General features: G+C 35.9%; 1 protein-coding gene across 2 annotated transcripts; it reads right to left on the minus strand.

The window, feature by feature from the left end:
- Positions 1 to 1622: 1622 nt before the first annotated feature.
- On the minus strand, positions 1623 to 10671 carry LOC129257204 (ras-like protein rasS). Of its 2 annotated transcripts, XM_064097098.1 has the most exons (6): positions 10278 to 10671; positions 7987 to 8321; positions 7412 to 7575; positions 4513 to 4569; positions 4166 to 4239; positions 1623 to 3551 (listed from the first exon to the last, which is right to left on the minus strand). In XM_064097098.1, exons 2-6 carry the CDS (start codon positions 8010 to 8012, stop codon positions 3021 to 3023), a joined length of 852 nt encoding a protein of 283 aa, XP_063953168.1. In that variant the 5' UTR covers positions 8013 to 8321; positions 10278 to 10671; the 3' UTR covers positions 1623 to 3020. The 2 variants fall into 2 exon arrangements, with proteins under 2 accessions (XP_063953168.1, XP_054751456.2); XM_054895481.2 differs by lacking the exon at positions 10278 to 10671 and having other exon boundaries at positions 7987 to 8496.
- Between the last annotated feature and the right edge of the window lie 4729 nt (positions 10672 to 15400).

Here is a 15400-nt window from a genome sequence, read left to right on the forward strand (position 1 = left end):
CAGCGACTTTTTGAGACTGGCGTTAAGTTTTGGTGTGGTCAGCATTCAGTAGATCAAAAAGATGGGTCATAATGTTCTGAAAAGCAAAAAAAAATTCCATCACTTAAAAATGGACACAATCACTAAAAAAATGTTAAATGGGTATCACTTTTAAAGGAGGGCGCTTCTCAGATAAGTGCGAGTGAAATGATATTTTGGTGAGTCTTTAAGTGATGGTAGAAGAGAATAAATACTAATCCACAATAATCATGATAATCATAATGAAATGATACTGTAAATGATGAAAGAAAATTCGTTTACATGTACAATGTGTAATGATAGATATGGTACTGTAGTGATCGTTTCCAAAATGATCCTAGGCATCCCAGCTAAAGCCGGGGTAAAAATAATAGCAGTGCCCACTGGGAGAACAGTTTAGAACTGAAGTGGATTCCCTGGGTAAATATACCGATATCATTATTATTATCATTATCATTATTATTATTATTATTTTCCTGTTTTTTAGTGATGTGTTTTTAAAAGCAAATAAAAATGTTGATATAAAAGAAAGAAACAGTGACGGGGTTGTGAAATCTTTTGTTAGTACATTGATCACAATGGAAAAAAAACTAATCGAGAGATAATGATGCGTAACCTTTATCCTAGCTACGTGTCATTATTCTCCAATTTCCCTTTATTATGGATTGAGAGTGATCAAATCTTGTAGCTCCATGGTCAGATGACGATCAGTGACCTTGATTCACTTTTACACAATACATGTTCTTTACCTTGATAAACATTACATATATCATGTAAAGAGTGCATGGGAGAACATAAGATGTGTGTGTAGGGGGGGGTTGTGAGTGTGTGTGTATGTGTGAGGTTTTGTGTGTGCGGGTGTGTGTGTGTGCGTTTTTGGAGAGAAAGCAAGACGTTGAGATATGAAAAAGATGCTAAGAGAAAAGGGATGAAAGTAAAAAACTGGGTCAGAATGGAAAACAAAAAGTTGACTAAATGAACAAGCGAAAGAAAAGGAGAGGGGGACTGGAAGGATGGAAAGTGATGGATAGGGAGGCAGAAAAGAGTGAAAGAACTGGTGGTGTTTCTGAGAGAAAAGGGGAGAGAAAGAAAGAACGAGAAAAAAAGTATAAATACGAGACCGGGAAGATGTACAAATACATATTTAAGTTCTCAATTGCCTCTTTCAAAAAAGGAATAAAATGAGTTTTTAAACTTTTCAAAGAAATTTGACAATTATAATATAGTAGAAAATTCGGCATTGTATTTTCATCGATATTATGCGCTGGATCAATTAAAATCATCACGTCAATATCTCATTCTATTTTTTCAGTCCATAATATAATTTTGGATATTTGGCAGATGAAGAGACCGCACTTCTGTGACAACAGCAACACAAACCACACTCGCTCACACGTTGCACACACAAGCACCCTCACACACCGAAATACACACACACACTCACACACACGCACGTCAACAGCCGTTATTCACACGCACTCTGTCATTTCGACACCAGTTTATTAGTCCCAATGGGTGAGTAATGATATTTGGCTTTTGATTGAAGGAATTGGATCAGAAAAGTAACCTTGGAATACACAGAAAGACATCAACAAACAGTGGTATAATGAATCAAAATAATGGAGATGTTTAATTCTACTTTCCACCGATGGAAGTATAAAAATGGGAAGACGACGGCATTTTAAATGAATTACAAGCAAGTGAATAAATAATATATTATCTATTCTTTTTTTTAAACTGATTTGAACTTATCTTGAACTCAAGAATTTAACAAATAATGAATACCACTAGAACATTAAAGAGTACAATTAAGTATGTGAAAATTGTTTTTTGTTCTTTTATTATAAATCTTAATATGATTTGATGACTTATGGTATATGCATGATTTTACCATCGCGTGAAAAAATATCAGTGATACGTATTCGAGTTTTTTTTAAATACACTTAGTTATACTTAATGGCATGTTTATGAACGATTCTAAATCTTTGGAAAATACACTCTATTATGTAAAACATATTACATTTTTCTGGAAAAAAAGTAAAACTTTAATTTATTCGTCAATCTGCATCGAAATGTTGGAAATGGAGGAAAGAGCATACGGGAATTGATCATTGTTTCAATGGCATTAAAATCCATGAGTTCGTAGGCTTCTTCAACTGTAATCTTTATAGACAGTTTCAGGGGTTGATTCAGATATTATACAACTACTAATGTCCTTTCAGAAACTCTTTTACATATCCATATATGTCAATCGTACATTATCTGTTAATATAAAATGGGAATACCAGAGTTGTCGAATATGATAACGTTCCGTGGATATAATTGACTGAGAAGTACTGCTACCATGGCAACTGTCTGATAAACTGGTCGGATAAAAATCTGACAAGTCCTTACATGAAATGCTCCCCCATGGTCATCAAAATACTCTTTTAATCATGTTTTTAATAAGGTTGTCATTTCTTGTCAATAAAAAGTTAATGAAAGATTATATACTTTTCTGAAGGTGGAGATTTGTCGTACACTTCTCTAAAAACATTAGATTTTATAAGGTTACACACTGTCGGGGCTCACTATTCAAAAGTTAACTTTTGAAATTGGTTCCTGGTTATTTTTTCGTTAAAACTTAGCTTATAGATTTGAAACAAAATCATGTCGTTTACATTAAATCACTATTTCATAGAAACAAATACACATTATAGTGCAAAATCATTGCACACGTTAAAGATCTATTATTTACATTCTTCAAGCATTCTTCATCTTATAGCGTCCATGGCAATAAACGCCGATGAAGTGCATGCACCCGTCATTAGTATTCATAACTTGACATTAAAGCCATTCTTCTCAGTCAATATAAGTGAAGACTGGTTGTCATAATCACGTCAAGCACATCACATTGTACCTGTCGAGTCGAGGGTTCGTTCGAGACAAGTCATTAATATTGCAACGTTCCTTCTGGCACTTTTTGAAGTTGTCAGTTATCTGACATTAAGTTCACAAGTCCTTTAAATGCTCGGACATGTCATTCTCCTTTGGTAAACTTTCGGACTGAGGACGCCCATGTGCAGTAAATTTAGAGTCCATTCTGGAAGTGGTGATAACGTGTCATCTTTCGATGTGTTTTTGGAGGAGTTGGTGGTGGCGGAGTTATTGTTACTGTGGTGTCCAGAAAGAGCGGAGACTGCTCTTCTAAAGTATCGTCCTTTCCTGCTTGCTTTCACTTTCTTCATCTCGATCTGCACGTCACGGATGAACTCCAAGATACTTTCCTTGAGCTTGCCCTTGTCGGTTGCTGCGGATACCTCTCTGAAGGTCCACCCTGAGTCCCTAGCCAGAATGTAACCTTCTTTGAAGCTGACCCGCCTTCCTCGCTCCATCTCTCGCTTGTTACCAACTAGCATGACAGGTAGGTGTGATTTACCACGGAGGAAGAGTTGTGAGTGTAGCTGTTGAGCCTTTTCAAAACTTGCTCGATCTGTAATGGAGTAGACGTAGAGGATGGCGTCGGCATCTGTTAGGTAGTCAATCAGTGGTGCCTGTATTGCAGGAGAGACACAGAAAGCAAAATACAGCAGTTAGAATCAGTACTGGCTGTAAATTGTTAAAACGATATGCTATTCCCAGCTTGTAATCCGTTTCAATCTAAATTACGACCACTAACCAACAGGCAATTTTATCAATATAACCATGTTATTGTATCATGTGCTATGTATTTATCACATTCACCTGTTTGAAATAGTTGCATTAAAATTCATGCATTCTGCATTTCAATAGTAAAAATGTGATTTGCATATTTCACTGTTTTAGTAACGCAAGGTATATTTTTGAAATTGTTCAGTTTCATTAGTGCCAGTGATTAGACAAAGAGATAAAATTGATTTCAAATTTCTGTGTAAGACTGGATTTTTTTTTGTACTCAAGCAGGATCAAATCGTCAGAAATTTATATTTTATTTTAAATATAGCAATACAGTGATAAAAAAATAGATATGAAAAATATATAAAAGGTTGAATTTCAACAAATCAAATGCTTTGTGGAAGAGCTCGAGAGGAAATCAAATGTGCTTACATTTGAAAACATACTTGGTTACATTTTACAATAATTCCTAATTTTCTTTAAGACATTTGAAATATATTATTTGAAATCTCACCTGATTTGCCGTGTCGTATAGCTCTATCTTGGTTTGTCTTCCATCAATTATCTCAGTTTTCTCATGGCAGCTTTCTGTTTGAAAAGAAATAAACAAATATTCGCTTGTTAAAGTGATTCATTAAAGTGACTTTGGTCAAATCAAGTACCTTTACGTCTAAACAAAATGCAGTCGAGAATTGAAAAATAAAACAATGAACAATATTTCAATCAAAGTATAATTTCTCGTTTTTACTTGGAATCCATCATCCATACAGTACTCGTTGCTCTATCAATATTAATCATAAAATTTATTAAATAAATCTATTAAGAAATCAATCAACAAAAAATACTTTAAAAAGAACATACCTAATGTTGGATCGTATTCATGCAGGTATCGACCACACAAAAAGCGAACAGAAATTGCTGTAGGAAAGAAAAAGAGACAAAGAAAAAAACGAAATAATATTACAATACAACACGAAAATTTATTGACTCAAGAAGATCATTGTGGAAATAAAATTATAAGTTTCAGCAGAAGTATGCCAAAATCTCTCATGAAAAGCGGGAAAACGGAATAATGCCACGATCATAATAAGAGAGATTCGAAACGCGAGGTCATCGAATTAATTACCTCCTAACAAAAGTATGATGGAATGTAAACCGTATTTGATATCTGAATAAGAGCAATATAAGAACATTCCAGGATTTGAATGGTTATATTGCAGAATGATAAGGACTAAAGATTTAGAGAGTTAGCGCGAAATGTTGGATTTCTATTGAAAGCATTCCTTCTCTCCATAGCTGATTCCCTAATAAATTGATGGGAAAGCTCTTATCATTATACCTTAATAAAAAACAACTGTAGACAGAGAGCAAATTAAATATACATTCTTTCATCAGCTATTATTCATGTTATCATCTGGACTCATTTGAGTTTGAGATATACCTATTGTAGTAGCCATTTATCCGACATTATTTGCCGTTAAGTCTGGTCTATAATAGCAATTAAGTATATTTTTTATCTGCCTATACTGAATAAGGGTTAAGAATTGAACATTCGCTTAATAGTGATTTCATACTCGAAAATCGTGTTATTTTTAGAAATCTGTGAATGCCTTCAACAAAATTAGATAATCCAAATGAGCAACTGAATAGACGGATTTCATTTACTATAATAGCAGCTCCCAAAATAAAATACAGGTTTAGTTATCATTAAAAGGGCCTATAAAGTAATGCAATTTAAGGGTAGCTCATCGTGATTACTAATTTATCAATTATTGCGATGGTGTTGTAAAATCTAGTGGCTTAGGTGTGTAACCATGCAAGTATATAACGGCCAACTGTATAATAAGAGGGTAAAATCGTTTTGATCTCGGTATCTTTACTTTCCTCTCATAATTCATCCATCTTCAGACTCAAATCAAATAATCAATAACATGAGTATATAATGCATACCTTTAAAACTACTAAAACTGCATGTAAGACTTTTATTTTCTTTGGAGGTACTTTTATTCCCCTTTCCTTTCCATGTGTTTCATGTTTTAATTCAAGACACTTCATTCAAGTTAAATGATCTTCCTGAGATAAACCATGTCACCCTCAAGTCAAAATTGATATGTTTGTGATCGATGAATGTCAACACCGCCTGCAATCCGTGACAATCTTCAAACAGAGCCGCTCATGCAAACTTTCATTTTAGGTATATGTCTAGATGACTTAATCGGTGATTTAGAATGTCTCATCTTCTTTTAAGGAAAGACAACGGTTGGCACCTCAAGTGGTAAATGTTGACTTTTCTATAAATAACATGAATTGGGAGAGCCGCTCAGTCAATGAGGATGTATGGATACCGACCAAAGGGTTACGAGGTGAAGATATCCCTTTGCTGCGGATCGTGAAAATTGGGTTTATCTTTGGAGTTAAAGTTAACTACTAAAGACTGACTTTCGATGTCTAAAAAGTTGCAAACCATGAAACGAAACTCTTCTGGTATGTACTGACATTATTTAATGAATGCTGGCTTCAAAGATCATAACTATTATACCAAGAGTATCAATATGGTGCAATAAGAGGGCAAATATTCAACTGTCTCTGACGGTGCGTGGCGGAATTATCTGATTGAGATTTTTTTTTCAAGAATATTGTATTGATGAAAATTTTATCTGAAATACTATGCAGTATGGTAATATTTCCAGGGCCCCTCGTCCATATTTAAAGACCAACACCAACAACTAAGACTTTAGTTTTGTCTTAGACACACGTGTGCGCTGTTTGCTTTAAAACTAGAAAATTAATGACTCACGCGGTAATTAGTCGCTTTACCATTGGCCGTGTAAATAGGTCGACAAATTAAGATGATACAGACACTACCACCTGACCCTATTAAGAGCGATATAAAGTAGGCAAAAGGTCATAAAACTTCAATTGCTTTTACCATGACATTTTGTCAAACTTGTCGCCCCATGCCATGGAAATATCGATTACTCTATTAATCAATCATTTATATATCTATAATCTAACATGATTCTGGATTCTTCTCGTCTTTAGTGAAAATGTACATGTAAACGCAAAAAAAGCTTTATAATTATTGTTATTTTTTTATATGCTTTTAAAGTCACATATAACTTATGAACATATCAATATTGAATATCCATTATCCCACAAAAATTCACAAAATAACATTGGGTCTACCCGATTAACAATAAAAATTCACAGACCATAATATTGACTGAAGTTAGTTTGGCGCAATTCAATCTGATAAAGGGATTTTAGAGGCAGATATATCAAACTGATATATACAATAAGAAAAGTACCGACTGTTTACATCATTCTGATTACAATCTCGGGTCGTGTTCATCAAAGTGGAAAACACTTACCTCAAAAAATACAAAAGAATTTTCGATAAGATATAGAATTAACATTAAATTCTCTATTTCATCTACAGAACAGGTGTATGAGTAAATTACAATACGACATAAATATATATTTAATGAATATAGACAGAGTTATTAAACAATTCTATATCGTTTAGTATGATATTCTTTCGCAATGTCCAATTGGTTTATTTCTTTCGGAATAGTCGGAGAAATCAAATCAATGCAGTTTGGCAATTAGTTCGTTAATAAAAGTTTTTAAGCTGAAAATGATGAAGTTATATGCATGTGCTCCTTCATAAAAAGATGCGCACAGTATGAGAGGATATTAGACCAAGACAATATATTATACATATATTACAATTTTTTAAAATATGACAGTTGGAACTTACCAGATTTTCCAACACCATCTTCACCAAGAAGAACTAGCCTGAAACGATTTGAAGTCTTCTCATTCCTGACCATGTTGTTCTGGTTGTCAAGTGTTTTGATCGATGAGGCAAATGTCACTGATCTGTCTTTACCCTTCTGCATGTTTTGTACAGAGCGCAGTGGGCTGTAAAATAAAAATCAACAATTTATGTATAAGATGGTAAAACAGTTATCTAGAATATATTCACGTATGATATTGAGAGTATATACAAATCATCTTATTACATGTTCAGATGCTGCAGATTGAGTTTCTTTCCATACTCTTCAATGATGAAACTACAGAACTAGAGCTATTGTTATCCATGGATATTTGCCCCAAATTCATGTCCATGTGCACATGCTCAATCTTTATTTTTATGTAAAAAAGCAAGAAAACTTTTCATAATGAAATAATGTATGTATGGTTATTCTCTCTTCGAGCTAGGGAAATCTTAAAGTACAATCTTTGAAAAGTGCACAGTAATTTTGTGAACGTGCGCACCAGGATCAAAATCCGGGATGAATGCTTCTGGAAATTTATTCAAAAGTAACTTACCTTTTTATGTAAGGAGAGATCGTCATGTCAAATATAAATATTCTCCGAGTAGAGAAATCGTCTGAAACAAAATATTAACTCTCACTGTGGTGGTATATAGTGCTTTATGGTTCGTTGATGGAGATGAGTCCGTTGGTGTATTAATGAACTCTCTGGCAATGTCTGGTGGATCAAAGCGCTTGAGATCGTCTTGTCAACTGAGTATCTGTTGACAAATCAACTTGGTTTTATGAGAGGAGGGACAAAGAAGGCAGTTCGGTTGGCTAGGCTTGCGGGGGTAAGAGATAGGTATTGTTCGGGTGCCTCCCCAGTCAGAGGCCATCGAACGCTTTGTACTCAAGGATCAAGAAAGAAAGAATACAGGTAATCTTCACTAAGGGGTGAATCCAGGCCACTTATATTGGACAGTCACGAAATAGTGATTAACAGTCTTAAGGCTTTACACCCCCCCCTCTCTCTCTCTCTCTCTCTCTCTCTCTATCTTTCTATCTTAACTTTCTGAACTTATCTGGGCCAAAATGTTGAATTGAGAGAGGTGCTTGTGATTTTCTTATTCATCTTAGGTGTATGGAATGTAGTTCCCTCTGAGAGGGGTAAAGGATTTTGAATTGATAGACATGGGGATTGAATGAAATAAAATTCATGGTATTTGCGCCCCAAGCTGGCTGGTCCTCGGGCGTGTGTTTTTAACACTTTCTCGAGATCGTGCCGTAAGAAAGTGTCTTGGTGGAAAACATCTTATCATGACGATTGTTTGGTCACGTAAACAGGTTGGTTGACTGGTGGAATCAACAAGTGTTCAAGTGGGCAGCACGGACCATTCTCTTACCCATTCCCCACTCGTCTATATCAATTACGTCATAATAGCATACATTACAGTTTAAATATCATGCAGATGAATTTTCAAAGATATTTCGATAGTCTTTCGTTATCCGAACATTAATTACTTGAAAACTTAACTGTCGATTTCTGCAACGCTGTAAAATCTGAAAACTAGTAGAAAAAAAAAAGAATAGCAACACCCATGTCTTAAAGGAATACGAGATGAAACGCTTGTATCCCTGCTTTTTCAAGGAAATATTTAAAACTGCCAGGGAATGTTTTTCATGTGGCGTGGACCTTTGTATGATGTGAATCTTAAGTTGAGTCCCAATAAGAGACACTATACCACAGTGAAAATACTGATTTGTTAAAGGGGTTCTCAATAATTCGTGTCAGCTCATTAGCGCACTTATACCCATTACCTCTATCGCTCGAGTCCCTGGGACGGCTTGTAATTGAATTGTCAATTTTCTCCCTTTTTAGCAGTTTGTAATGCCCCAAAAATTGTCGTTTAGCGATATGTACTCCTCTACGATATCTCCAAAACAAATTCAATCTCTTCTTTCATAAAAATCCAGATCGCTCCATCCATAATCTTAAGAGAGAAAGAATTCCTTTTTATTCGCATAAAGCGTGATTGTTATACTTTCTTCTTTGAAGTAATATGAGTGAAAGAAAAAACCCAAATAATCTAGATTAGCTTTTAAATCCCTTCTTTATCCTACTTTTTAAGTTGACATATGTGAGGTTTTTACATGAAAAAAAATCCCAAAATATCTTTGTTCAAAACTCGTCATGTCTTCATAGACATGTCCCTGCAGCACGAGCCAAAAAATATTGCCTTCTATATCCATTTGCAATCTTAAACCTTTCTCTTCATTATCAATTCATCGTCGTACCTGTGGATCAGTGACATTGTTAACTTGGCAAGATGCCATCCTTTATAATCAATGACAGTGTTGTTTAAAACATTATGTAGACGGAGTAATTGTATAACAATGAAAATGTTTGCTCCTTTATTTAGTTGAAAGCCCCTGCAGGGCAACCCCTTTCCTGGGGCAGTATATGTACCTTACTCCGACATCGCCTTTGGGTGTATTTTTTCTTCATTTAATCTTTAGCCCATTATACTTTAAAAGCTCACCTCCTGACCATCCCCATCAATTGCTTTTATGCTCCATACGCTTTTCACGTTAAACGATCAAAGCGGTACAGAGAAAAGACAGAAGTCTATCTAATCCAGATTAGCAGCACCCTTGTTCTGACAATCAGTGTGTTAGGTGCACTAACAATACTGATTTGCACATCGTTAAACTCTGCATTCAGGCCAACACTTAATTCTTGGTAAGCTTTATTGTCCAGTGGTTTTAATTTCATGTTAGACGATAACCCAAGCCTGTAATAAAGACATTCTACTCATTCCAGCATCAAACTCATCCAAAGAATGAAGACAAATTGTATAGGCGTACCAACGACCACTTAACAGTTTGTCAATACCATCTCTGTTCTGCATTATAGAAAATCATTTTTCATTTCAACTGGGCGTTGTGGCGTGCGCCTGTAATCCAAGCTATGCGGGGAAGTTACAAATTGATGCAGAGGTTCGAGCCCTGGTCACGTCTTTCGGATGGTGACGTTAAAGGTCGATCCCAGACGTAAATAATCATATCTGATTGATACACGTCTGACAAAAAAAACTCAAATACACATTATCAATACTGTCGATGCTTTATCTGCATCATTGTGTCATCCATGTGTTTTATAATGTTTGTTGGTTGTATAACCTGTTCTATCATATTCCTGTGTGTAATATATATACTAGCATGCAAATGTCTCTGTTTACTGCGAAGATTTGGCGTGTTTGTTAAAAAGTGGTTCTAAGGCCATATATCAAAGGACACCCTCATTGAAGATGGTATAAACTGTCTCTCTAACTATAGCACTATTCGTGATAAATGACTGTGATGACGGTGGTGCATAATCTCAGTTAAGTGACCTGTTCGAAGAACCTTCTTCTTAAGGCAAACGCCATGTAACTGCTAAGATTGACACCTGCGAGGGTTCTTTATTCATTGAAAAGTATTCATTGAATCAAACGAATACATTTCAATTATTTTTTATTTGTATGTTGCCCCATTATCTGCCTCGTTCGACCCCTCTTGTTTGTTTGGATCCTATCAAACATGGACAAGGCTAATTTATGTGACTTTTACCTTGGGCACCGTACTCTCTACTTTCCCGAGAACTAGATAGTGGGTTAGTGCAATCAGAACATAATAAACAAATTGGTGGTGAGAACATATTACCATGAAATCTCCATGTCTTGTCCGATTAACCGATACTGTTGTTTTAAACCCCTTTCACAATCGGTGGTTCGACTGCTTACAACTGTTGCGATTCTGTGCAACATTTATTGTGACCAAATGATCGCAAACGATCGCACGAGCAATTGTGAAAGCTCCTTAAAAGACATTCGTCTGAGAGCGGTTCGGCAATCTCCTCAAGGAAGGACCTGCTTAATCTTTAAAGAAGCATCATTAGTAATCATTAGATGTTATGATTTTAAGTTTAATTTCACCAAGACATTGCGGCAAATCCTTCTCGGAGTGGGATTTTTGTAATAAGACACATTTTTACAGTTTCTTCCTTCTATATTTGGAATCAATGAGCTATAGATATGGCAAACTCAATAACTTGTATTATAAAAGAGCAAGGTCTACTATCTATTTTTAGAAATTGTAAGCGATAGATTTTTCTTTAATCGATGAAACAAAATTGTAAGTAAAGGTTAATCCTGAAATATGATAAGGATTATAAAGTAATATTTTGAAAGTAACCTGGTTTAATGCTTAAAATAGTTACTAAAATTAGAATAACAAAGGAAAAACGAGACAAGAAAATTATAAGATTGCAAATACAAAAAAAAGTATAAGAACATTGAATCCAAGTATTTACAGTGTAATTATCATTTTTGAGGGACAACCTTTCATAAGCATCGACATGACACTGGAAAACAAACGTTTGGGGCCTGTTACAGAAAGATATGAAATTCAACCTAATTCCAAAACTCAAACACAACTTGATTCTTTACCAATCAAAAGTACTGAGATATGTTTGTACTTTGTTTTGTTTTTTTAAAGATGCTCTTACATGCATCAAGTGATGCCGGTAACACTATTTTTGTATTTTAAATATAGAGCAAAATTTTCTGATGAATAAACCCATACCCAAATTCTGACAGAGTGTGCCCTCTGCCCACCCCCCCCCCCCTTATTTCAGGTGCAGGTACGCTGGCGGTCAAAGACCGAAGCTAATAATTATTAAGGGGAAGTTGTTTTCCTTAACAATGGAGTATATTGCAGATGTGTGTACTTGTTTCGGTGATATGTCCTGGTCCTCACACAATTAACAGTTTGCGTGATGGTTTGGCAGCGAATATTTAAAAAATGCCACTTTTTACATAATATTGAATAATTATAATCGTCAAATATCTCTTTATGAGAATCATAGATGATGATTTCATATAGAGCTTTGAAGTCTGACAAGCATGGGGCAAAGGCATGTTGTTCATGGCGCGGCGCCATTCTTTGCAAATTATTTATGGAATTAATAAAGGCAGAACTCATAATTATGTAGGCAATTACAAATATCACCAAAATAAAGATGCATATTAAAAAACATAAATCATCAGGAACCAATGACTGGAAATAAACGGGTAAAGTGATGATGGACGCAGGGAATACATGAAAACAATGACCACGGTGATGATGAAGATGAAGATGATGATATCATTCAATTTGTTTGTTACAAATAAGCACGAAACCAGCTAAAAGATCGAATTCCAATCCAGTGACAGAGTGTTGCTGTTTATCCTTTTTACTCTTCTATTATAACAGTTGTTTAACCATCATTAATCTCTTTGTATCTTTAAGACAAACTATTAACTCGAAGAAGATCACACCTGAAACCCAGTCACTGAACTCGTTTGTATGTAAACAAATGAAATAGAAAGAATAGGATCAATCAAGTGTTACGACTTTTGAGTTTAATCCACTGTACATGAATTCGTGCGTGCAAAAGACTTCGAACTCCTTGGTAAACGGGGGGAGGGGTAGATCTTCGCATCTTCGATATAGGGAATAAAAACACTTTATACCATCACATTACTATTTCTGCTTGATTTTTTGTCAAGATTAACTGTAAAAAGTATCATCTACTTAACAAAATAATGCTTGTGAGAATACTTTCTGGCGGGTGCATTAATGTTGTTTCTTGATTTTTCTCTATATTTGTGATGTTGCTGTTTTAGTTGAGGCCAACGGCGCATATCATTCAGGTAGTTTGCTGCTGTGTAATTTAATTAATGTGTGATATTCTTAGCCTATGTCCCAGCAACAATCATAATTCATCCGAATTTTGGCTCCTTCATAGTATATAGACATCTTATATGGTAACTTTCTTTTGTAAATTGCTTTTTGTTAGTTAAAAAAGAGGCAGTAATTTATCATACACCCAATATTTATGCCCAAAGATTGAGAAATTCTTGGAATTACTGGAGGCTTGTAATGACTCACAATAAATTAAATTTTCAACAACGTGTACAGATTAATTACATGACTTCTAATCGTTATTGACCATTCTTGGTATGTTTTATAATCATAAAAAACAACAAATCTTACCACCACAAATCAAATTCCATTCAGATGAGAGTTTTTACACTTCGGTTATTTCCTGAAATCGTATGAATCATCATAATCTCTTTTTTTTTAAAGTCTGGTAATAAGTTCGAAGATCTCCCCCGAATTGAGTCAATGAACCACGACTTCCAGCACATGCACAGTTCCAAAAAGTGAGCTGAAGAAATACTAAAACATACCTGATTCTTCAGTGGAGAATAATGTGTTTTAGAATGTACCTTTCAAATACCAGGTGGGTTGTTTGAAGAAATAATGGTCTTGACTGTATTATAAATTATGGAATTGGTTGTATTGTACTGCGACTTTTTAGAGTGAAATCCAGATCTGAATCGATCTACTTCAGTTGATATATAGGCCTTTTCCCCTTTAAAATGCTATGTCGATAAAAGCTAAACGAATACGAATAATGATCACAATTTATATCGTTCAAAGCCACTTACTTACTGAATATTCATTACTTTTAATTTATCTGCTTATTTATTTAAGAAACAGGAAAGTCCATTGAAAAATATGTTGATCTCTCATGATGCACTGCGACCATGTACATATAAAAAACATTGTTTAAATCCCAGTTTACAGCAGATGAAGTTCCTGCTACGTTGTTGAAATTCAGAAGAAAAAAACTAGGACGCGGCGCCAACATCCTTTGATTTTTTTTCTCCAAATATGTGAAATTGTCGCGTACATGCTACGTCCGCGCCACATCCTTGTGAAGTTCATGTTGCGTGTGTGGTGTTCCCACTAAGTTTATTTTGCATGAAGCGGGTCCCGCTACGCGTTCTCGCTACATCTAGCAGATTTCAACTTGTACCTTCATCCGTTTGGCCGGAGCGCGAACTGATACCCCCATTACACCAACGCTAGGACCGTGCAGTTCTCACTGCGTCAAAGAAAAATGGCCATGACGCAGTAGGACCTGCTACAGCGTACTGAGAGAGTAGCGTACAACTTGTTGTACCTTCGTCTATTTGGACGGATCGCCAATGATACCCCATTACACCAAAGCTAAGACCGTGTAGTTCTCGCTGCGTCAAAGAAAAAAAAATGGCCATGACGGAGTGGGGAACTGCTATGCGTACTGAGAGCGTAGCGATAACTGTTATAGACGTGGCATAACCTACTTTAGTCAGCATGATCTCCAGAGACCCATTTTTGCCACGTGACCTTTGGACAATTTTAAAGTCCACGTAGTGGGAGCGCTATCTGAACAGTGTGTAGTTATGACGCAGTAAGGATGTCCTAACAGCTCCGTCGAGGTAGCATAGACGTAGCTGACACGGAAATAACGTGGCAACAACTCTGACCATGCCTACTAGCTGTACTAGCTGCCACGACACGACAATACCTACGCGGCCACCACGCACGCTCAGTTTGCGCTACGTTCATACATACGAAGGTACAACAAGTCGCGCAATCTGCTGGATGTAGTCAGAACGTAGCGGGAACCGCTTAGACGCAGCATGGACCGTTTCTGAGCCCAAAATGAACTTATACCATGTTTACACTTAATCGGCATTTGAATCGGCTCGCGGTTCTGAACCGCGAGCCGATGCAGCATCGGCTTTTTCATAGCGTCTAAGCGCGAGTAACTTGAATCGGCTCGCGGTTCAGAACCGGCAATTTGCACCACCAAAGTAGTAGGTTCTGAACCGCGAGCCGATGCAGAATCGGCTTTTTTACTACGTGTAAACAGAAAGCCGATTCTGCACCGGCAATTTGTGCGCATTTCAATTACTTTACCATTGTGACGTAATTGTTAGCGCACTGATCCAGCGTTGTCTTTATTATGACGTATATTGTAGGTATGCGTATCATTTCAAGTTTTTGCATCGGCTCGCGGTTCTGAACCGCGAGCTGTAACAACGTGTAAACGCAATCCAAATGCCGATTCTGCA

The sequence above is a fragment of the Lytechinus pictus genome, chromosome 3 (genome assembly GCF_037042905.1).
Source record: "Lytechinus pictus isolate F3 Inbred chromosome 3, Lp3.0, whole genome shotgun sequence".
NCBI lineage: Eukaryota > Metazoa > Echinodermata > Echinoidea > Temnopleuroida > Toxopneustidae > Lytechinus > Lytechinus pictus.